Below are 26,193 nucleotides of genomic sequence, written 5' to 3'. Positions count from 1 at the left end.
TGAAGAAAGAACAAAAATTGTATTTTGAAAAATCTTTTAGAGATATATCTCACCGCCCCTCAAAAATAAAAAGAATTAATCAGAATCAAGCACTACCAAATGGTGCTTTAATATAATAAATCTATTTGCGCGCATCTATTGTTTTTGTTATATTACAAACTAGATTTAAAAACTGATGATTAAAAGATATTTTTTAAAAAGTGCGAATAAATAATCTAATTCGATTTAACTTGGAAAAAAGTTCTGATCCCGATTTCTACAATAAAGAAACTCTAGAAATGCCAGTGTCCTATACAGGGAATCAAATGCCAAGGAAATTTAAACTTTCCATTTTTGAATAGCTCTAATCAAATATATATCAATTAGTATGTATGTCTTGGAATTTTTCTTGAAGACTCCAGAAGACCAGAAGTCAGTTTCCTCCTGAAAAGTAAATGACCTGATCTCAATAGTATTCAACTGAACTGAAGAAATGAAATTATTGTCTGCACAGCATGTTTATTTTGATTTAATGTGATGGTCATTATTCGGTCGAATCTTATACTTTTTCTCCTTTAAAAAGTTATGTGTGTTTCGAGTCCATTATATTTAAATCTTTTGTTTTCTAAAAGCTCATGATATATATTTTTTATAGTGAAATAAATTTTTATTAACTCTAAAATATGAATATTGGAAATTCAAACCTTAATCCATCCTCGGTAAGTTATGTTTTAATTTATCTGTATATTAAAAACATTTTTACATGCACTTAGAACATTTTATTGATAATATACTTATGATATCCTGCAGATGATTGATTTGAAAGCGGAACTTCATAAAAAATATGATTCTCTTCGTAAAGCAAAATTGGATCAGAGAGCAGAAGCTGAGCTGAGATCCAAACCGACACCTTTTAAAAATAAGGTAAGTAAACATTTATTAATTTTTATTGTTTTTATATAAGAATATGTAACTTTAAATTACAAATTTTATTATTAAATTCCATTCATTTTTTTTTTTTTTTGATTTCATAAAAATTCGTTTCCATATGAAAAATGACCTGTCATCAAAAATTATTGATTAAATTCGTTATTACTTGGAAATGCTAATAACCATTAGTATTGTTCAATGAATTTCTCATAATTCAATATAGAAACACTCTACTTATAATTCCAAAGACCTGCATATTTTCAGTGAAATCTAAAGATTGTGATTTTATAGTTTAAGAAAAAGAGTCCAGAGTTCCAATATGTTTTTTTTAACTGATTGTATTTTGTTGATTCACACTCTAAAAGAATTTGTTAGTCTGGAGCTAGTGAAGAGTTTCTTATAATCAAAGCAAAAGAAGAACTCAAAACAAATCTCATTTAAAATATAGCTTGATGAAAAGGAGATTTATCATGTATATGTATCATAAATAGTTGTTCATATTTATTTGAGCTTTTTCAGTTCATAGCAAAAGTAATGTATAGCAGTTTCTTTTAATCTGTGATTCTGTGTAATCTTTTACATACAGAACTATATCGTTTTTAATAGAGTATTGGTAATAATTTTTAAATAGTTGGGATTATTTTTGTGATGCACGAGGGTTCAGTGATCATTTTTTCATTCTAAAGTTCATTCTTTTTAAAGCATTGGAGAATATATATATATAAAGGTATTAGTCAAGGTATTTGGATTTTTATTTTGTGATTAAAGAAAAGTATAAATAAAAATTATTGCTATCTGATAAGAGTACAAATATATTTTTAAATTAATATTCGGAATCATAATTACTTGAAGATACGCTTAAATAATGTGTTCAACTTTATAATTTTAGGTATAAGTAATATCATCCATTGTATATTATTATATATATTGCATTTTTAATTTAGGGTATTTTTTTTTTACCTTCAATTTAAGATTCTTTTTCATTATTATTCATTTTCTCATAATGCATTTGTTTATCAGTAATTGAATTATAATTTACTTTTGATAAAATTGATTGAAGAAACTCTTCGTGTTAATTGTCCGTCCATTTTTAAAAATTAAATTGATTTTTTTTAATTATTTATAATTATTGACCTTTTTATGCAAATTTAAAATTATATTCAAAAATGTAAAACAGTTAAATGAATATATGATACACTATTACATATATGTGTATTTTTACAGATTTTTATGTTTGTCTGTTTGTGATTAAAGCTATCAACATAAATTAATTTTGCTATAGTTATATTATTTGTTGTTATTGTTATTATTTGTTCTATTGTTATAGATAACCTAATGAATTTAATTTTTTTTCTTAAATCAATCTTCTGTAAACAAATGAATTTTTAAGTAAAGTTGAAACTAATCATTTCTATTTATTTAATAAAAATTATCATATATTTATTTCTTTATTTATAATTCTTAAGTTATCTTGTAAAATTGGCTTATTGCAGGTATGATTTTTATTTTTTTCCTTTATTCATAAAAATGATATAACAGATATAACTAAAGTGCTGAAAAAAAATATTCTAAAGCTACTCATATTTTTTGAAGGGAAATGAGGTATTAGAAGCAATTCTGAAAATCGATTTAAAGCATTTCAAAACACTTTATTGAAACTTTTTAATTTCATGTGCTTTTATTTGTTTGTTTAGCCCTTACATTAGCCATAAAAAGAAGTATTTCTTTCATGTGTTCTGTATATTGATATTACTTCCATATATTTTAATCTGTACTTTTCATTTCTTTTAGTTAGACACAAATAAAGATAAGAAGCAAAAGCCTGCTCCTCTTGTGAAAAAACCAAAAGATGAAGAATCTGAAGAAGACCTTGCCTTAAAAAAATCTCAGTAATGTTTGCATTATATAATATATATCTGCATTAATAATAAAATGTTTATGTGCATGTGCATATATACCTTACAGAGTGGAAATGTTCATCTTTTAGCAATTTTTTAATTGAAAATTAATTTTGGGTATACGTATGATAACTTCCAAAAACATTATTGCGCAGAAATAAGTTTTATACTATCTCAAAAAAAATTTAATTGCCTTTTAAATTATACCATTTTAATGCATGCAATAATTTTTGGTAATTTTTTAAAATAATTTTTCTTGTTTTCCTACAATAGATTGCATTGGTGCTTGAAATTCAAACTGTTTTCATTGTTTCATTAAATATTTAATAGTGATTTTTTCCTCCTTATTGAAAATTAAAGAAATGGGATTCTGTTTAATATATGTTTAGTTTATAAAACAAACAAAAAAAATGAAATTAAAATATTGCAAAATTTAGAAGATAGATAGACCAGATATTTAAATTTTTAGTACCGCTATGATTTCATGGGAATGCCCCCATTTGAAATGTTCATATACACAATAAACAGAATTTAAGTAAGGCAATTAAAGTAACAGCGGTTAAAAGACTGACAAGTAGCTAGAATTTTTGGTATTCAGTTCATTTCAATTAAATCATTTAAATAAAACTAGATTATATTTAAATGATATATATAACATAGTCTACATCCCAGGCAAATTAGTTAATCCCAAAGGTGATTAATATATATATATATATATATATATATATATATATATATATATATATATATATATATATATATATATATATATATATATATTATAATCTTTCATGTCAGTTGTTATGATTTTTAAAAAATTTCATTCCCTAACTTTTGAATATATATTAGATAAATAATTTTTGTGTGTACTGCTTTTAGAACATGCTAAAAATCTCTATATCACAGATTTTGTTCATTTCTGCCACTGTACAGTACTGTGATTTTTAATACATCCTAACCTTAAGACATTTGAATTTCATACAGTACAATTTATAGTTTCATTCAAGATATATCCATTCTACAAAATATTAATTCAACTAAACTTTGATTAATATTTTTTTTAGATATAAATATATTTTTATGAAGGATAATATTAAAAGGCATTATTATATTGGTATTATTAATCCAGTAATGGTATCAAATTTTTTAAAAAAAATCATGATATTAGTTTTTAAATATTAATGGAATTTAAATTACTAGTCTGAATTATTTAATTTGATAAGACTGTATGCTTATCTAAAATTAATTTATTATTTACAGGTTAGCTTTAGAAGCGAAAGCAAAATTATATGAAAAAATTGTTTCAAATCAAATCTTAATTGGTAAGTTATATTGTATATTTTCTTGTATGTCATTTGCAAACAGATTGTTACAAAAATTATTCAAAACTCACTAAATTGTTCATGAATATTTACAAATTTTAAATATTCTTGAACAATTTAACATTGAACAATTTTGTCACTAAAATATTCAAAACTTATTAAATTGCTCATGAATATTTGCAAATATCCATTAAAACTATCATTTTTTTTAATTATGAATATCAGTATTTTAAATCATAGCAATTACATTCTGAAAAAATTAATATAGATAGTTTAAATTACACTAAATTATTGATATTAAAATATTATTATTTTAATCTATCTTGCATTAGGATATTTAAAGCCTTTAAAAATGTTTTTAGTGTAATATAAGTATTTTTTCAGGTTTTTTCAATCCTCAACAGATATTTTATATGGTAATTTTATATAAATTAAAATGTTTTTATTTCAGATGATGAACAAAATGAATTATATCAGGTTGATTTCCAAAGAAAAGTACTTTATGACACTCCAAAACCTGAAAAAATTGTAGAAAATAAAGATATGATTAATACTAATCAATCTGATTATTCTGCATCTAATAATACTTAGTAAGTATATTTTTAATTTCACTTGTATGCAGTATTATAAAAATAAACGAATACCTAATGATAAACAGTCATAAAACTTATAGTTATGATTCATGTTTTCATCTCTTCATGATACTGTCTAACTATAGAACCAAAATATATTTTTGAAGTAATTAAAAACAGTTTGATAATTTAATTATGTAAATAAAAAACAATTACAGTATTTTACTATGTAATTATTTGTTAATTTTAATTTTTTTTTTATTTCAGCCTGCAGAAAAATTTAAATAAGAGTGAAATTCAACAGAGTAGGAGTGAAAAGGAAATTCCTGATCCTGATCAACCTATACACTATCAAAATGTCCAATACAATGGTGAATAGTTGTTTTTGTTTTAAATTCTTCTGATATATTGAAGACCTGTGTATGAAAATTTAAGATACCGAAACATTAAAATTAATATTTGAAATCATCTTATTTCTTACATCAAGAAATTTGGAAATATTCAATTTATAAATAAAACAGGCAGTTGCCTCTGACCAGAATTTATCAACAAGTTTACTATATATAAAGTAATTATTAATGCCAGTTTAGGCATAAAAATGTATATAAATAATATAAAAATATATAGTTATAAGTTTATCAATAAAAAGTTGACCCACTTAATGAGAAATTGGATTTTTTTATAAAATTCTAGATGGCTACTCACACAAATCTTAGCTTAAGGAGAGAAAAATAAATTCTTACTTAGCAATAAATGCTAAGAATGCTTATTCATCCCATGAAAGGTTATTTTGAATTTTTGAAGGTGAATATTTCTATATTTTAATTAATTTATTAATTGAGTTTTGTATAAAAATTAGAATTTGTTTCTTATTAAACTGCATAAACATTCAGGTTTCTGGCTTCAGCTTTAGTTTTCTGGTGATGGAACTATCAGTAATGAGACATTACTCTTCAATAAAGATATTCTTTCTAAACATACTAATAAATCGTGAGAACTGTTTAAAATCTTGCACCTGTTTATTGATTTTGAAATGGTCAAACTGATAACATTTTGCATTTTAGTTTAAATTTTGATATAGATTTAAAATTTGATGAAAATTTAAAAATATATTTTGCACTGAACATTTAGAATTTGAAATAGTTCTTTGGAAATTTTATGTTTACATACTTTTAGAATGCTTCATTTTCATTCGGGTTTTTCTTTCCTGCGAAGTATCAAATACTATGTTAATAAAAGATATTTCATCATTTTTTCTTTTGTTACATTGTTAGGTATATATGAAGAGTAATTGTCTTTTATACCTTTTATTAACTCTTTTAATTTGCTTTCCATTAACTATTTACTTCATTATGTCTGTTGTACTTGATAAAATTGTTTTGAAGCTATATAATTTTATTAGCTATTATTTTTTTTTCCCTAAATCAAGTTATATTTTTTGATACATGTGGAATTTATCATTTATTTATGAATAATTTATTTAACTAATTGATTTGTTCTAAATATTTGTTGTGTCTTAATTTCAAAGCTTAATGAATAACTTGATATTTATGATTCCCTCTAGAAGTGATTTAGTTTAGATAGACATTTAAGCCATTTTATTTTCATAACTTTAGATATGTTCTGTTTATTGTATATATGAGCCTACTTAATGAAGTCAACTTATACCAGGTCACAATTCTTCGGGCATGATATCTTCATCATCTTACTCTTCTTTACTATCAAATAAAGTCTTATGTGGTCTTTGACTTAAATTTCTTTTTCTGCATATAAAATTGGTAATAAATTTTATTTTTAAAAATGCATCACATTTTGATTCTAATGTATGAACATGGCATGCAAGCTGACTTGAAGATTAATTTAAAAAATATTATTTAAGAACTACAAATATAATTATTCAGCATACTTGATATACTTAAAGTGTTTTATTTATGAGGTGACAAAAAATAATAAATATAAATTCATTATGATATTTCCAAAAGATATGAAAAATAAATAAAATCTTTCTTCCTACAATTACAAAATGGGAAAAAAAAATTATACAATTCAATATATGATAAACACTGAAAACAGTTTGAATTTCATTTTTAATAGAAAATATTGTTGAAAATTATACAAAAAATATTTTTGAAATTCAGGGGGAAAATTGCATGTCTCGATTATTATTGTTGTAAATAAAGTTTTTTTGATTTTGAAAGTGGCATAAAAATTATTTTTGTTCATCTATATTTTCTTAAATTTTTGAAGTAGAAGGCTAAAATCCCACTTTATTTTTAATTCATTAGAATAGATTCAAGTATAAAAAATTACTCTGAATCTCAGCTCTCTAAACTATATTATTACTGAATTTATAATTATAGCTCTAGTTCCTGTTTTGAGCCAACAGATGTATGCTCGTTTATATTATTAGCAAAGATAAGATACTTAATAATTCAAAATAATATTAATCTTCTATCATTGTTTGATTAAGTTATATGTTATTATATTATTTTATTTGAATTTTAAGTTTTATTTTATTTTTTACTTTAGAGATTCGAGACCATGGCACAGCATATTTTGCATTCTCTGAAAATGAAACCAAGAGAAAGGAACAGATGGAAGAGTTGCAGTCATTAAGACAAGAAGTAAGTATATATTTAATGTAGGATTTTTTTAATCATACTTTTTTAAAAATATTGTGTAGATAATTAAAAACTTATAATCTTTTCTTTTTTTTTTTAGACGGAAGCACAAAGAATCACTAAACAAAAAATGCAAAATAAACGAAAAGCCATGATACAAGCCCGGTTAGCGAAAATATGTGAAAGAAAAAATATTGATCAATCTGCTTTGGAAGCCTTCAAAACAGGTAACTTTGAAATTGATTTCTAAAAGTACTGTGAATAATAAATTTCCATTCATGTTAAATGTAAGGATTATTTAAAGAATAAAAGTTTTTATTTTCTGATCTAGAATTCTTGCTAAATTACTTTCAGATGTTGCAAATTAAGACAACATATTGATGCTGAATTTATTTTACTTTTTATGTACTAATTTTTATTTGTATTTTATAGAAGATTAATTAATTATATTTATTATTTTAATTATCTAAATGGCTGTTTTTATTTATTATTTAATTTTTACTCAATATTTATGTATTTATAATTTGTTGATTATTGATGCAATATTAATTAAGTGCTGGAAAATTAACTGCCTTATTCAAAATGTGTTGTAACTTATTGCATCGTGTCATTTGTACATTGTTTTTATGTTTTACACTGCTCCAGCATTAAATTAATTTATCAAATCTTCTGCCATTTTTAAAAAGTAAATATTACATCCTTTCAATACATAGATTTCTGTATAAAAAAACTTTGCATGGATCTGCCATGATTGATAATATTACAAGTGCTTGTTTGGATAAAGTGATTCTGGCTGAAATTAGCTTCTTCTCTAATATTGCTAATATTCTTCAGCCATTTTTCTTTAAAAATTTCAGACATTTGAGCTAATGGTGCCTTTCTTATATGAAAATCTTTTCATTCTTGTTAAACTGTTAATGAAAAATGCTGTAAAAAGTAGCATAATCAAAGAAACAGAAACATTAGACATTTTTGATACAGCTTGATGATCCTAAAAATCCAAGACTGAGGTATAATGACTACAAACTACTTGATTATCAGTGAATTTACTGAAACTGAAGAAAGGAGGTTTTATATTTGAGAATATTGCAAAAAAATTTTGAATGTATATCCAAAAATTTGCTATTTTAAAAACTGTGTCTTGTTTAAATCTATGTTTATTGAAATGCTATGCAATATTATGTAAAAAGTGAATGATTGATTCAACTTCTTTATTCCAAAGTACCAATTTCCACAGCTTTTTCAGAACTTACAAAGATGGAATTTGAAAGTTTTCTGAAAAAACTAAAAAGTGAATAGAAAAAGCAACTTCATTGATTTAATGAAAAAATTCATTTAGATGCTTCCTGTTCTAATATTTTGAAATCCAAAAAATTTCCTGATTTTTGAAAAGTTGTAAAAATAGTTCTTTTGTTGTCACATGCCAATGCATATATGGAAATTGGATTTACTGTTAACAAGGATATGCTTGCTGAAAATCTGAAGGAGAAAAAAAATCCTTAATTAACCTAAAAACTGTGTATGATGTCATAAACTTTTATGGAGAAGTTTTAAATGTTCTGATTCAAAAGGTTTGCTTCAGTATGCCAAATTAGCATGTTATTATAAAGCTTTAGAAAAGCAGAAAAAAGTTCAAGAAAAAGTAAAGAAATCCTACAAATCTAAACGCAAAGCCATATTTCAAATGAAATTATGGAGAGAAAAAAATTATGATAGAAAACTTTGTTAAAAGTTTCAAAATATTGATGAATTGGTAAATAAATTGGTAATCGAATAATGAGTTGGTAAAATTAAATTTTTAAAAAAAATCTTGCTTTGTAATGTTTTTTGTGAAGTTCATTAAATAATTTGTATCATGATAGTAAAATATTATTTTGTGTTTTATTTCATTAAGTCCTTAATTTTGTGTCACAATTAAAAAGCATGGGAGGTGATTGATATCTCCCTGCCATAATATGTGAATTTTACCTTGCTAAGTTCTAGGCAATAAATAAAGCAAAATTATTTTTCTTTTATTATACTATTATTTCAAGAAATGTTAAATTGTTGCTTCCTGCCCTTTCTTTTTCCACGCATTAAAACTATGGAGTGTTCTTATTCCATTACTAGCACTTGAATGTTGTTCATGCGTTTTCTGTTTTATTTGCTTGTACATACAGGGAATTTTTTCCCCCAGATTTGAGTGGCAATCCTGATGTTATTTAACTGTTGCAATAGATGTATAATTTTTACATTTTTCTTTTCATTTGTTAATATTCACAGTTTTATTAAAATAAAGACACTTGTATTAAAATAAAGAACTATGTAGAAATGTATGCTGAAAAATGGGTATAATTAATTAAATTTGACAATGAATCCCTATTATGTGTCAATGTTATAATTTGAAAAAAAAAAGAGATATTAAGAAACTTTTAAATATTACTATACTTAATATTTAAATATATTAATTTTGTAGGTACAAATTTAAAGATATCGTAAGTAAAATAGTAACTTATTTTTATCTCTGTAAAATAGTAGTAAATAACTTTTATTCATAAATAATCTGAAGAAATCTTACATTTTTCAGTTTCAGAATAAATTTCTTTAATCTTAAAGAACTTGTTTGTCCCAATTTCTGTGCATTATTCAAAAATATTCCTTATGGGTCAGTTGATTTTCAAAAACCAATCATTTTATCTTGAAATGAAATGAACCCTAGATTTCCATCTAATTAAGGTGAAGTTCATTAACTGTGCAGTATATATTACTAAAAATTGTTGTTAAGTTTATTATATGTATTCTGTATCAAATAATAATTTTGAAGTCTAAATAAAGCTTGATTTCAAAGTATAAAAAACATAAATGCATAAATGACCACTATAGTTTAATACCATTTATGAATTTCCTCTCTGTAGTACAACTACTTCTACAAATCCTTTGAAGAAATGTTTAAGTTTTTCTAAACTGAGTTATCCTTTTTTTTAATGTTTAAAGAGTAGATATTTACTTATGACTTTTTGTTATTCTGAATTTTTAGTCTCCCTATTAGTTTGATTTTAACACAGAAACTCATGGAGTACAGTTTTAATTAATAAGAATCTATAGGACAATGTATTCAATTCTCAAGTAAAAGATATTCCATTTTTCTAAAATAATTTTGTATTGTATTGTTAAAATATTTCAAAAATTTATTCTAAATGATTAACTTTGGTTGTTTTAAAACTGCTTTATCTTACTAACAGAAACGCCAGACATTCCTGAAGCTCAAGTACCTGATCTTTTATCAATACCTTTACCTGAACCAAAGCAAGAAAATATCAAAAAGGAGACTAAAGTACGACCCTGGGATATTGGGAAGGACAGTCTTCAACACTTTGTTCCTCAGAAGAAACAGAAAACAAGTATGCTATATATCCTTAGAAAGAAAAAGAAAATTAAACAATATTTGTTATAAAATTGATGAATCTCTAATAATTATATATTTTTTCAGAAAGCCAAAATGATTGGATAGAAGAAATGAGAGAAGAACGCCGTCCTGAATTCGCTCCTCCTAACTTATACATGTCAAATTGATAAACTTAGTGTTTTTTTGTTGTTGTTGCATTATTATTGTATATTTTGTAAATAAACTATTTATTGTTTGTATTGAAAATTTTTCAGAATATTATGATTTTTTCCTACCTATTACATGCTAATACCTTTTGAAATACAATAACATTTGATTAATTAAAAGCTAAAGTGACCATAAAAATTCAAATTAAGAAAAATTGGGAGTAGAAATAAATACAGTGAGAGGTAATGAAAACTTTAATCTATAAATTATAGTAGATAGAATTTTAGTATTAGTTTTAACAAATAATACATTATGAATAGTTATAATAATTATTTAAAAAGTATATAATGTTAATAAGTAAACAGTGTACAACACTTTAAATAAAATAATACAATAAAACTTAAATTTCTATGCAAAAACTTATTTAACTAATAAAAACAATTCATAAATCTTTATTTTTCTGTTTTAACTTTTGAATTTAAAACAAAGTTGATTCTGCCTACATCTTTAAGAATCCTCTTTCTATTTTTGTAACAGTAAAAAAATTAATAATTCTCTTGAATATGTTATGGATGTGTCTAAAACTTGCATTTCTCTTAGCTTATACTTTCAGTTGCTTACTATAAAGTATCTTAAAAATATTTGTGTTCTAAACATAATTGAGAACTTCCATTGTACTATAAGTAAAATCTTAAAAAAAAAAAAAATTCACTGTGTTCTTAAATAAAAAATGAATTTGATTTACAAAATATTTTTATTTTATTGATCAACTGATTTGTCATATTTTTAAAGTTATAAATAAAATGTAAGCATAGGATGTCACATTTCATACTAAAATTTATTAGATATCCATATGTATATCAAATGTTCTATGAATTTAATTAAATCAAAATAACAATATATTTCAAAAGCAGAATGTGTCATCTAATTGGATATTAGTGAAAATTGAACAATTAATAAATTTACTGTTAGGTAAACTGAATCTTCACAGTTATCATTCAAAATAGATAATACATTTCTATTAAAAAAATTAAAAGATATTTAATTTATATCATAAAAACAACAGGGATTTATCCTAACATAAAAAACTATCAGTTTTTATTGGGACTATAAAAATTAAAGAAATCACTATTGATAAGAGAACAATGAATAATATAAAATTGTGAGATTCTAAAAGGTTTTATTATGTTTACATTTTTTTCATGCTTAAGATAAGCATGAAATAATTTGATAATTATAATAAGATTTTGTTTTGAATCATGTCATTTATCTTACAAATCTAAACTGAACTTTAAACTTTTTTTTATTTAGTGTACTTATTTTATTACTCAAACATAGATTAAGTGCAATGGATACCTATTAATAATTTAATCTAAAAAGACTAGATAATTATTTATATAAACCAAAAAAATATGATATTTAAATTGAAACTATGTTGCATTGTACGATTTTATACTGTTTGTATATATTTTAAATGAATAGTTTACAAAAGTTAATTTTAAGTGATAGATATAAGCATCAATGGTTGTAAGAATACAGGAAAAACAATTGTGTTTATTGTGTACATTTATTGTAATCATATGACATATGATTAAAATGTATCTGCATGCAGTAATTATATCGAATTTCAGAACAAAAAGTCTCCAATAACATCAGTTAGTACATTTTTTTTTTATTAAAAAAAATTCTTTACCCATGAAAATTAGAAATTTCATAAATGTCAAAAGAATCTTTATTGTTGATCAGTATTACAGTACCAAGTAAGACTTTGGAGATCAGATATACAATAGAAACATTAATGGCCATGCTTGATTTTTACATGATGAAAACTGAACATAACAATTACAAAAATTCCAAATTTTGGAATTAAAAATGTTAAATGATCATGTTTGATCTTTACATGATGAAAATTGAAGATGGTGACAATAAAATTTTCCAAATTTGATAATGCATAATCTGAATTATGTGAAAATAAAACTTATATATCAGGCATTTCACCACCAGGCACCATCATAGTAATATTATTTCCATTCAACAATATCTGATCCAGTTTTGTAATTCGTCGACCTTCGGGAGTAGTTTCATATTCGGTAACATCTTCTAACACCATGTTAACAAAATCATCAAATCCGAGCAAAGTACCGACAATTTCCTTGTCATTCTTCATTATTATATGTATTTTTGAGCCAATACACTTGTCGATCAGTTCTAAAGGAAGTAAAGTTGAAGGATTAGGTATGCTGGAGGCAGCCATAGTGATTGTGAACAATTGAAGTGATTTTGTGAACAATTGATTCACAAAAATACTTTTTATACAGATGAACGCAAAAGAACGTTTACACGGAACGGTATATTTAATTTCAGAAAACACACCACGAGAGTTGAATAGTGTTTTTATTGGCTTATGTAACACGAGTGTACTAAGAAAACAAATGATTTCAAATTTGCTTTTTCGCTTAAATCACTTCAGTTGAGATCATTCCGATGACAGAACAAAACCGAAAAAGAAATTAATATGGAAAAAGAAAGATTTAAATTGCGAACCATAAATTATTACATAATTTGAAAGCCTTTCATTCTTTTCAAGAATTACAGTCTTAAAATTATGGGAAAAAAGATACTAAAAAAAACCTGTTGCATGAGATTTATTTGTACTGGCAACGTAAAAGTCACCTTGGTGTCTGCTGCGAGTAAAGTTTGGTTTTCGTTAGAGGTCACACGTCTCGTGAAACACCGGTGAAGGAGCTGTCACTTCAGATCTAAATTTTCAATTTTTGTAAACTTGCAGAACAAATTTCATTCCTAAAAATTCTTCATAATGACTCTGAAAAAACTCAGCATTGATGCTGTGGATCTGAAAGATAAACGTGTTTTGATGAGGTAAGTTTATTTGGAACTTAGTATAATTTTCAGTTTGTTCCATTTATTAAGATACTTTTTTTGCTTGTTGTATTCATAAATTTGGCCTTATATATTTCAGGGTGGATTTCAACGTTCCAATTAAAGACGGTGTAATTACTAATACTCAAAGGTAAAATAAAATTTTCTAAAATCTTGATATTTATTTTTAACAAATGTATAACAGCACTTTTACTAACTCATATTATCATGAAATCGGAGACACAAGTTAATGATTATTAAAGATAATATGTTAACAGAATAATATTCTTAAAATATTAAATTCGTGTATTATCGGCGAGTCTTTCTATTGTGTTATTTATTAAATATGATTATTTATATTCTGATGTAAATTAAATTGGTAAACAGCAATAAAAAGAATTGTGAAAAATAGTATGATACATATTTGTATTATAATATTTTTGATGAAACATTCATTAATGGATAAGTAAAAAAATATACAATTTAAATCCGTAAAAATTAAATCATTTCATTATAAGGTAAAAATTCAGTTAAAGTCGTCAGTTAATATGAGAGCGGCGATTTAAAAGTTTGTTCTGTGGCATTTCATATAGTTCCAACCATCTCTTAATAATTAAAATTTATTAACTTTTTTCTTTACCCATGGATATAAATGAGTGATGCAAAAAGATTTCAGTAGAAATTTATTGATTATCACTAATGAATGAAATTTAAAGCTTACTATTTTTAATGGAAATCTAATAATATTATTGCACCAGAAATTATTAATGGGTAGATTAATGTATTTCCTTTATTTATAAATTACTGTACCTCAGCCACACCCAGGTGAGAATATGTAATTGGTAAATTAAAAAGCTTTAGCTTAGCCAAAATTGCATATTGTTGTTGCTATGACTAATTGGGCATTGACTAACACTGCTAATGAATTTCTGTGATATTAGTCTGGCATAACTAGCATAGTTCATAAATCAAAGATACTTAATGAAGGAGAATGACAACTTTTATTGCTTAAGCTAACCTTGTAATACCAAGGTATAGACATGATAGATTCTAACTTTGATTTTCATTACATGAGGGCTAAGTTGCCTTCTTGGAGAACTCTCAGGTAAAAGTGACCTGCATTTGTTTCACTTGGATCCACTGACGGATTTCAAACTTAACAGTTCTTTAAGAAGGAGGTAGGAAGAGAAGTATGCCAGTTTAAAAAGTCATTAGCATAACTGCCAAACGCAATTGTAAGAGAAAAAAAACGTATATTAAAAATTTGGACTATAATTTATGCTTAGATTATATTAAAATAAATGAAATTGGGTACATGTGAATATTTACAGATTTTGGGTTTTATTTTTAAGCAAACAAAAAATAATGTGATGGTTACATCATTTTTAATGGATTATTGCAATTTTGACATAATCTGAAAACCACCAGTAAACTGTAGCCAAAAATATCCTGAAGAACCTAAAATTATTATCTTTTTTATTTCCTTGTAATTTTTTATAATAATCAATTGATTTTATTTGTAAGTACTTAAATAATTAATACTTTAAGAATTTGATTATTTTAGTTATTTTTTTTATATGCATACTAGAAAATTAATGAAAACTTGTATTTTCACAAAGTTATTAAAACAAAGAAATTAAGCTGCAATATAGCATCAATGTGTTAGTTAGGTTCTCATGTATTATCACATGCCAGGGTTTAATTAGCAAAAATGTCAAAGATTTCACAGTTTATGACAAGCAATCGCTTGCCGCTAATAAATTAGCAAAAATAGTGTGGTAATAAATTCTTTCATAACTAAAATTTGACTATGCCTGACAATGACATGTAATTAATACGAAGAACTATTTACTAAATTTTAAAAGATTTAAATTATCAAACTAAATTAACCAGTTTTATAATTCTACAGCTTTGTATCAAAAATTATCTTAATATATCACTGCTTGTTAAGAATCAATAACAGATAGTTTTTGTTGCAGTGAGTAATGTGTTATTACAATGCAAGTTTACCAGGTTTTAAATAATCTAGCTTAATATAGCCTAAAAATAGATCTCCTGTTAATACTTTATCTTAGGGGAGGGAGGCAAATTGCCATTATTGTTCTTTGGTATGGATCCTATTTGAGTGTGTAGTGAGTAGAGTTTAGTGAGATTTATTTTTTTTATAGCTATACAGATATATTTATAATACATTGATTACTTATGTTGATAAATGAAATTCAGAATTCTTTTAAGATCTGGTAATTCTCACATTCTAAACCCCCCCCCCCCTATTTTTATTTTTATTTTTTTTTCATTACTTTCTGATAACAAAGAAAGGGAACAGGCTGAATAGAACAATAAGACTGAATGCTGTATAGTCAGAATTTATTCAGGTTATAAATTATTAAAATTTTCTGCTGCTAGAAACCAAATATTAAAGTTTCTCACCGTCTTATAATTTTATAACTTAATATGAAATGGGAATATGCAAAAGAACAGAAAAGATACATTTTAAATTATTTTTGAAAAATGATATAACAATATTCATTGAAAGTAAATAGCAAGCTTAAAATCAATTGAAAAATAGTAATTGACTGATACAATATATTTTCTCAGCTATTTTATTTATATTTGTAATAATTATTTATGTTAATGGTTCATTTTGATACTATACTTTTTATAAATTTTGTGCTATTCATTTTTTATTTAAAAAAATTCTATATTTTTTCCATTAACTTACATTTTTAAAAAAACGTTTAAACTTTTATCTGTTATCTATTCTGAAAAAATATATAATATAATATTTGTAAGAGTTTATGTGATAATGTTTTTTTCCATTTGTATATTTTTTAAAAAGATTTTGGTTATTTCTTACAATTTTTAATTATTTCATCTGTTACAAATAATAATCCTCTTTAAAATTTCCAACTTTTCAAAATGCGTGTTTCAAAAAATTGAGAATTCAGTTGCTTATTTGTTCCATTGATAATATTTGTTATATTATGATAATGTCATAATTCATTATATAGTTTTCCTGCTTTCCACTTTTAATACCAATATAATTCATTTTCTGAGCTTTTAATATAATAGAGAAGCAAAATATATAAATAGAAATGTATTCATGAAAGCTGTAATTCTGACTTTATAATAGTCTTCACCTAACTCAAAATAATAAAACAAAATTGGCTTCTAGTTAATACATATATATTCAAAACTTCTCAATGATATAAACTGATATTTTCTTTAATACAATAAATGGCTATTTACTGTTCTATCAATTTCAAATTGTTTTTCTGCTGAATAAAATGCCTGTGGGTTGTTTTATTTTTTTTTTTGGGGGGGGGGGAGCTTTAACATATTTAAATGCCTATCATTTGATTTTAAAAATATAATATTTTAACTCCAAATGCTTTGGTTTTTGTTATATACTTATTTAGTGATATGAGATGTGCGAGGATAGAACCTGGGTCCTTGTGGTTCGCAGTCCAGTAACATGACCAGGATACAAAAGTGTACGCTCATGTAGCGTAGTTGTTAACTGGCTTATATGCTATTCACCACAGACTCTCCCTCCCCTCATGTAGCATAGTTGTTAACTGGCTTATATGCTATTCACGACACTTAAATTCATATTGTTGTCATCAAGAGGATGATAGAGAAGAATAGAATTTTGTCCCATTTAGTAGAGCTTTTGAATTTTTTTAAACTTTTGATGGATTTTTTTTCCTTTTGGATATTTAAAATATTTTAGATGTAGACATTTCTTTTTTCTAATATAATGTACCTTTATAGGATAGTTGCTGCCTTAGATTCCATTAAATATGCCTTAGATAAAGGCTGCAAATCTCTAGTTTTGATGAGCCATCTTGGTAGACCTGATGGAAAGCGAAATGAAAAATTTTCACTCCGAATTGTAGCTGATGAATTAAAGAAGCTGCTTGGAAAGTAATTACTCTTTTTGCAATTATAAATTCTAGAATTATTTTTTAGTTTTATTGTAAATTACATTTAAGCTTTGTTTTAACCATTTATGTAATGGTTAAATTATTTTCCTTTCTAGATTTTTTTTGTCTTATGTTTATTTGCATATAAATTTAAATTAATGATATGAAACTTTTGTTTCCTTAAACTGCTGAAATAAAAGTTTATTATTCTTAAAAAAATCTAGGTAGTTTTATAATTTAAATGATAAATATTTATTAAAATTTATGTATTTTATAAAATTTTATTTTTATTACTTTTTAAATCTTATCTGAGATACTTGCCTATAAAAACTTATTATTTATTAATTATTTTTTATTTTATTTTATTTATTTATTTATTTATTTTGAAATTGAGACGTGAATTTGTTAAAACATTGAAAAGTGTGATGTTCATATTTTTTTTATTTATTTTAAAAGATATTAACGTGTTTCATTAATTATTTTATTGATAGTTTATGGCTCATGGTTTATAATTTTATTTAATAGCTATCATTATTGATTCCAAATTCTTTAAATGTAGTTTATGTCTCAAAGTTAATGTGCTATTTTTACATTTTGGCAAGTAAAGTATTTTATAACAATATTTATACTTGCCATCATTGCTGTTGAAGTATATGTAAAGTATTTTTAATGTGTATCTCATGCATGACTGTCAGGAAAATTCTTCTGGAAAAGTATTTTAAGAATTGTAACATTTGTTGAATTGATGAAATGGGTTTTCCTTGCTGTATATCAGTCCATATTAACTTAAGCTAAGTTGGTAATTGCTTAGAGATCTTGAAATTTTAGGAGCCACAAGGTCTCCAGATTTATTATTTAAGGTAACTTAATTATGTGTTTTCATTATAAAAATCATGAACTGATTTAAATTAGCATCAAATATTGATTAAAGTTCCAAAAATAAGTCTTAACGATTTTGACTTGATTGTAAATCTTTTTTGCTCTTGAAATACTGTTTCACAAGTAGACAGTAAACTAATTTGTGCAATTTATTGATTACTCATCAATATTCAAATTTGATTATGTTAAAAATGTTCTGTAACTGTTTTTACCATTTTGTTTGACTTTTTTATAATTACTTATAATAAGATAACTTTTTATACATAAGATACTAAAAACAACAATCATGTAAATGAAACTTTAATCAATCTTCTCCCTTCTTTTTGAATTAATAAAATGTGTATGACCCATATGCAAATATCTATGTACTAAAAATCGAATCCCATTTCAGTTTGTCATATTTTTTGTTAATTAAAATTTCCTAACATCGAGATTGAAACAAAATTAGAAGACATTATCTAGTTTTTAGATGGTAGAAAAGGTAAATGTGACACCGAAATCTTATATTGCCCAAGAACCTATTCTGGGGTAAATCTGATTGTATTATTATTAGTAACAAATTAATAGACAATATTTTCTCAGTGTTTCATTAATATCTGAATAAAATAAAAATAAACATTATCCTGAGCAATTGAACATAATTCTGCTTTAAAAAAAATCATGCATTTATTTTTTATAGTTTCTTGGACGTTAATTACTAGAAATTTTTTTTTTAATTCCTTATACAGTTTTATCTCAAGTTCCTGATCTAATATGAATGAATTTTCTTATGTTGCGAATAGTGCTATATTGCTATATATATCAATTATTTTAATATATTTATGTATTAAAAATAATAATTTGCTTAATGTAAATTATATTCAACCCTGTTAAAAATAATTGTAAAGCCAGAGAAACCAAGTTAAAGCTGGATCACTGGTCTTTTAGTGTATACATTTCCTTTATCATTCCTCTTCCACTTTACATGGGCATAAGCTTTGAACTCAAATACTTTCTACCTTTAATTTGTGGTGTGAGAAAGGTTTTCAGAGGATAAGTTAATATCCGCAATTGTTTTTGTTACATGTATGATAAATGCTTTGTACTTTACTTTATTATAAAAAAAAAGGTCTGATTTTGTGTAAAAAAAAAAATTATGCTTTGCTTAGTTTGGTATAAAATAGGGAGATAGGAAAACATTAAATTGACCTAATGACTAGAAGACATAAACATAAAAGTAAAGATTTTTTTTTTTTAGTTAGATTAATCTATGGAAAGTTTTACTTCCATTGCTATAAAGAATATTAATGAAGAAAATGTAGAATATTTCAAATACCTTTGTGAATAATATTCTAGTTTATCCAGAACTGAGTTTAAAGAAGGGATATTTGTAGGACTTGGCATAAAAAAAATGATGAAAAGTTTGAGTAAGAAGCAGGGGAAAATTTTAGAAAAAGAAAAGTAGTAATAGTTAACTTTCTTGAAAATCAAACTCAAATTGCATATATATTGTTAAAGAAAATTGAAAGATTTCAAGATGCTAAGATATACCATGAGTTAAAAAAATTCATTTCCCTCTTTCTGAAAATTTGAATACTTATAGTTAAAATTAAAATAAAATATTTCTCTAAGATAGAGAAAATTGAATGGTAATATCAGGAAAAGTAGAAAATCAATATTAATTAGCAATTATTATTGAATAATGATGATCCCTGGCAAGTTCATCAAAAGATAAGTGAAAAATTTGTTTTGAGAAAAAGAAGTTTTTATTGTAAATAATTAAATTTTTTTTCGTGAACTCGTTAATAATTTGAAACATACAGAACTAAGATATAAAAAGCAAATAAAATAAAAATGCCAAAACATTTTTGAATTTTTCCTTCCATATATGAGTTTGTTGTGTGTGGGGGGGGGGGAGAGAACCTTATATGATGGAGATGGAAAGATTTCATTTCTTTGGAATGGATACTGAAAAGTATAAAATTATATAAAAAACAATTAATAAAATTGAAACAATTTTTTTTTAATTCTTTTTTTTTTATCAGACATGTGTAATTGACTGAAAAGCTTATGTAGTGTGTAGTTACTCTTAAATATTAAAAAATAATTTCGCAATCTGTATTGAAGTGAGTGTTTTATAACTAAATTGTTTTGTTATTTTTAAGGGATGTGCAGTTTCTATCTGATTGTGTTGGTCCTGAGGTTGAAGCAGCCTGTGCAAATCCTGCTAGTGGATCAGTTATTTTGCTTGAGAATTTAAGATTTCATATTGAAGAAGAAGGCAAAGGTGTGGATGATAGTGGTGCTAAGGTAAAGAATTAAAATCTAAATATTTTTGGAGTTAAAAATTGTTTTCCATATCAGAAAATAAAAATAAAAAAAATTTCATAGGTCAAAGCTAAACCTGAAGATGTTGCTAAATTCCGAGAATCACTCACTAAGTTAGGTGATGTTTATATAAATGATGCATTTGGTACAGCCCATCGAGCCCACAGGTAAGTGAAAGACATTCATTTACTAATTTTATTTTTTATTTTTTGAAGCAAATCTGTGTTTTTTAAATGATGTCCATACAGATTTCTCCTAATTATTTATTTCTTTTAATTATTGGATACCTGATATTATTGTTTTTTTTCCTCTCTTTTTATTTCTCTATCCTGTTTATGTGGAAAAATTATTTCAAATTTTATTTTCCAAATTGCAACCATAAAGTATGCATTGCATTTTCTTATTATATTTATTTAAGAACATCAAATGTTTTCAATTTAGAGTTGTCAAAATATAATCTCTTCATTACATATATATATATATCTTACCCCTATGAAATTGTGCCAAATGAAATATTTTTATATTAACTTTTTTTTAATTTGCTATTAGTTCAATGGTTGGTGTCAATCTTCCACAAAAGGCATCTGGATTTTTAATGAAAAAAGAGCTTGAATATTTTGCTAAGGCTCTTCACAATCCTGTACGACCATTTCTTGCTATATTAGGAGGGTAAGTTATAATTTGTCATTGTATTATTTGTTAATCTTCATCCAAGATGACATTTGTAGAACTCTTAATATTCTTAAAAGTTTTATTTTTATACCTTTTTTAAAAAATTATTTTAATGCATACTGTTGTTTAATCTGTTATTCATTTATTATTTTGAGAATGATGCTCTATTAAAACATTTTTTCAATATAATTGATGAAAATTATATTTAGTATTCGAAATAGCAGTTCAGTGTATAGAAAATCTTTATATGTAACTTAGCCTCATGCCTTTTTTTAATGTTATGAACAATAACAACAAAAAAAATCCTAAAACATATGGGGGAACACTTGCAAAATTTAGGTTAGGTTATTTTAAAAATTAATTTTCACCTGTCACTCATTATTAGTAGTTTACTTTTTTTAAATATTTCATTGTTCTTTTAATGTGGGATTGATTAAGCATTTCAAAAAACTATATTGTCTAATTTATTACTACATTTGCCTTGTATATTATTCCACTTTTGTATATTCTGTAGAAGTATAATTTTGTGCTATATGGCTTAGCATAGATTTTATTTTCCATTCTGCAGCAGTAATCTCTTAAGCAATTATAATATTTCTTATCAGGGTTTCTTCAGGGCTTGAGTTCTTGGTCTTTTGCTAGTTCTGCCTCACTGGTCATGATAACTTCTAATTTGCATAATTTGTGCTTTTAAAATTTATAATTAACAATTATGTTAAAAATTTATGGTAATTAACAATACTGATTGATTTTTCCCCCATTTAGAGCCAAAGTTGCTGATAAGATTCAGCTTATAGAAAACATGTTGGATAAAGTAAATGAAATGATTATTGGAGGAGGAATGGCTTTTACATTTTTGAAAACACTGAACAATATGGAGGTACTTTTAATTGCTAATTTTACCTTAGCTATAAATCTTTGACAATATGCGTCATTTAACTATAAAATGTGTTATAATCTATTTGCTTGACTTAAACAGTTATATAAAATTAAAAAGCTATTGTTAAAATTTTGGCCAATCATATTATGCGATTTCTTATGAAATTTTATTTATCTTTTTAATCTTTTACTAATTAGTAAACGTAATTTATACTATATTACTAAATAAATGAAACATTTATTAAACCTAAAGATTTATATGTATGAATGTCAAAAGAAACTTGTTATTTAATTCATACACTTCTTTCATTCTTTGATCAACTTTAATTTTAGTATTTATATTTGAAATGAATTGGCATGTTTCTATGACCATGTTTATCTTAACCATGAAATCAGATTTAAAAACTTGCTTTATAAAAAGTGTTTTAAATGATTTTATTTCTCATCAGTGTGTGTTTTTCAAAAATCCCTTTTGTAAACATTTTTTTAATCTAAATTTGTATACATTTAGTGTAGGATCCAATATATTAAAGTATATAAAATCTATAATGAGAACTTAAATTATTTAATTTTCATGCTTAACATTTTGCTTTGCATTTGTTATTTATGTTACAACAAAAGATATTTTTGTTTAAAGTTTTGTTTTCTTAAAGGTAAAGGGCATTGAAAACTGTTTAAGTAATAGTTTTTAACATATTACTTACTAAGAAACATTTTTTTTATATATATAAAAGATTGGAAATTCCCTCTATGATGAAGAAGGCTCAAAAATTGTTGGAAATCTTATGGAGAAAGCTAAGAAGAATGGAGTTCAGATCCATCTCCCTGTAGATTTTGTTACTGCTGATAAGTTTGCAGAAAATGCCACTCCTGGGACTGCTACTCTAGAATCTGGTATTCCAAAAGGACACATGGGATTAGACTGTGGTCCAAAAAGTGTTGAAGTATTTTGTGCCTCAATTGGTAGAGCAAAGACTATTGTTTGGAATGGGTAAGTCAAATCTTCAAAAACATAATTATGTTTCTCAAAAAATTCATCAGGTGAAGTTTATTCATCAGGTGAAGTTATTTCAAAGGAATTTTATTTAATCATTACAATGCATAATTTTTCATATAGATTCCTTAGATTTTTTTATTATGATATTAAAAAGGATTTTACTAAATAAATTACATCTAAATAATTCATGAAGTTTATTGCTAAATTTCTTGAAGTGAAGCCATAAAAATGATATATTGTGTGTTTGCAAACCAGTTTTATATTGATAATAATGGATGATTAATAAATTAATATTGCAGATGTATTGGAATTAATTTTAAAGTACACAAAATATATTTTATAAATGATTTATAATTGTATAATCTTGATAAATCTAAAGGCTAGGTTTTTTTTTAAATACTGCTCAGGTTTAAATTACACCATATATCCAATGAAATTTTTTATTTATTATTTTAATTAATGATTATCAAAAAAATTCATATTATTTTAAAAAGCAAGAAAGAACTGTCTAGTTTTTGTATTGTTATATTTAAATTCCAATAAGTAGTTTCAAATAAAATAATATAAAATTGAAATATCATGTTTGAAATTCATGATTAAATTCAAATTATATAATTATTTTTCAAATAAATAATATATAAATTAATAGTTTGCATGAAATATAAAGATATTGTGAATTTTCATCTAAGGATAATAGAAGAATTTTTGGTAATATGTAAACAGTTAATTAATAAAGTATTAATAAAATTTATATTGACACATTCATTTTATTAAAGTTTTATTTTACATATTTTTATTTAAGATGCTGCATAGAATTAGTATAATATTTTGTTTGTGATATCTTAGGAAGCAATAATATAAGTTACAGAACAATAAATAAGATGTGTTACCAAATAAGTAAATGTCATACAAACAATGCTATTTTAATTCTTTTCATGATACTATTGCCAAAAATATGCATATAAGAGAGTATTTAAAGAATATGGAAAACTTGGTTTATCTCTTTTCATCTCTCTCCAGTCCAGTTGGTGTATTTGAATGGGAGAATTTTTCCAAAGGCACTAAAGCTGTAATGGATAAAGTGGTTGAAGTAACAAAAGCAGGAGCAACTACTATTATAGGTATGGATATTAAGTTTTCTTTCTTTAAAAATGAATATCATCATTATTTATAGAGTATTAGTTTTAGATCAATAATGTTAGGAAGTAGACTGAAATGTTTTTAAATATTAATGGATTGTTGTTACATCTCGTTTTGATTAGGGGGTGGAGATACTGCTACCTGTTGTGCAAAGTGGAAAACAGAAGATAAAGTTAGTCATGTTAGCACTGGAGGAGGAGCTAGTTTGGAACTTTTGGAAGGTAATTTTTATCATAAATTTTTCATATTTTCAGGGGTTTTTTTGAAACAGATAATTTCTTATGAATTTAAAAGTAATATTTATTAAATATAATTTACAATGATTTTATGCTAAGATACAATTTATCCATTATAAAATTAGGAATTTTCATATAAAAAATATAAATAATTTATATTTTATTTACCACATTTTTCTTTAAATCAAATTGAAGTTCCTGTAGATAGCTCTAATTAAATCAATATACTTATTAATATTTAAAAATTATGAACATTTACATCCCATTTGAATAACTGAATTACTCTTAACTCAATTCTTATGTAGTATTTTAAAAATGAAAAATGGTGCAAAACTTAATTCTACTGATTGTGAAATTAGGTAAAGATTTAAATGCAAAACAGTATATTCAGATATGTTTTAAATAAGTCGGATACATAAAATTATACAAAATTTGTTTTAAAATCATTCATTGTATTCTTTTTTTCTATGCAATAAATATTTTTTTTTTAAATTAATTGCAAGAAGAAAAAAAAGTAAATTGTTGGAGTAAAATCAATTATTTTTGTTTGTGTAATTGAAAAATTAAATGATTCTTATTTATTTTCTTTGAATGTACATTGTTTATTTAAGTTTGGGAAGGGAACTTTTTAGTGAAGACTAAAATTATTTTAATAATTTTATGAATATATTCAGTGTTTTATTCTCAACATAATCACCAAATTAAATGATATGCAATTTTTTTTATAAAATTACCTGGATTTTTTTTATAGGTAAAACTTTGCCTGGAGTTGCTGCATTGTCAGATGTCTAACTGTGAAAGTATTCTTCCATATTGTTGAACTGCCTATTTCTTGAGTCTCCTAAATGTGTCCTATTCATGTAAACCTGTGGTTTCTGTCAGTCATACGGTCAAAAGTATTATTATGAGTTGTTGGTGTCATTAAATTTTATGTTCTTGTTGTAGTTTTCTTGCTTTGGTCTTATATTTAGCATTCATGCAAATTAGCACAAAAAGATCACAAAATTAGATTCACAATTTTAATATTGTCTGTCAAGGTTATTGAACAATGCATATTTTCCATAAGTATTCAATAATTTTTCTATTTTCAAATTTACCAACTATTTTATCATAAACTGCCAATAAATACTTCAGTATTCATTGAAAGTTTTAATTGTATACTTATTTGTATCTGCATTATTATATTCATTATAGCTAATGATAAACTATCTTTATCCTTTATTTGTTATATTCATTTTTTTTTAATAGAAAGCATGTACAGTGTTAAGAATGCATTCTTAAAACAGACAGTGGCTTCTGCATATGTTTCAATACACATATTTATAATGTATATTCCAGTAGAAATTGAAAATATGAAAGTGAATCAAATCTGCGAAGTAAGAGATTTTTTTTTTTAAAGTATTATAGCTTAAGTATTTTAGAA

General features: G+C 24.4%; 3 protein-coding genes across 3 annotated transcripts; 2 read left to right on the top strand and 1 right to left on the bottom strand.

Annotated features, from left to right (window-relative positions):
• Positions 1-482: 482 nt before the first annotated feature.
• Positions 483-10,953, top strand: LOC129968362 (coiled-coil domain-containing protein 174-like). The gene is made up of 10 exons (XM_056082222.1): positions 483-698; positions 790-903; positions 2,701-2,798; positions 4,068-4,129; positions 4,581-4,719; positions 4,969-5,072; positions 7,231-7,325; positions 7,423-7,549; positions 10,544-10,702; positions 10,792-10,953. The coding sequence occupies exons 1-10, from the start codon at positions 663-665 to the stop codon at positions 10,872-10,874; spliced, it is 1,017 nt and encodes a 338-aa protein (XP_055938197.1). The 5' UTR covers positions 483-662; the 3' UTR covers positions 10,875-10,953.
• A 1,522-nt stretch (positions 10,954-12,475) lies between these two features.
• On the bottom strand, positions 12,476-13,310 carry LOC129964960 (U6 snRNA-associated Sm-like protein LSm5). Its single transcript, XM_056079145.1, has one exon. It carries the CDS (start codon positions 13,106-13,108, stop codon positions 12,833-12,835), a length of 276 nt encoding a protein of 91 aa, XP_055935120.1. The 5' UTR covers positions 13,109-13,310; the 3' UTR covers positions 12,476-12,832.
• A 228-nt stretch (positions 13,311-13,538) lies between these two features.
• On the top strand, positions 13,539-25,714 carry LOC129964944 (phosphoglycerate kinase-like). Its single transcript, XM_056079144.1, has 11 exons — positions 13,539-13,734; positions 13,835-13,885; positions 17,509-17,661; positions 20,684-20,828; positions 20,910-21,013; positions 21,396-21,515; positions 22,284-22,398; positions 23,132-23,388; positions 24,415-24,515; positions 24,657-24,755; positions 25,522-25,714. The coding sequence occupies exons 1-11, from the start codon at positions 13,673-13,675 to the stop codon at positions 25,560-25,562; spliced, it is 1,248 nt and encodes a 415-aa protein (XP_055935119.1). The 5' UTR covers positions 13,539-13,672; the 3' UTR covers positions 25,563-25,714.
• The last annotated feature ends 479 nt before the right edge of the window (positions 25,715-26,193 follow it).

This window comes from Argiope bruennichi, chromosome 1 (assembly GCF_947563725.1).
Source record: "Argiope bruennichi chromosome 1, qqArgBrue1.1, whole genome shotgun sequence".
NCBI classification, from domain to species: domain Eukaryota; kingdom Metazoa; phylum Arthropoda; class Arachnida; order Araneae; family Araneidae; genus Argiope; species Argiope bruennichi.
The sequence above is the reverse complement of the archived record's forward strand: the minus strand, read 5'-3'. Positions and strand labels throughout refer to the sequence as shown.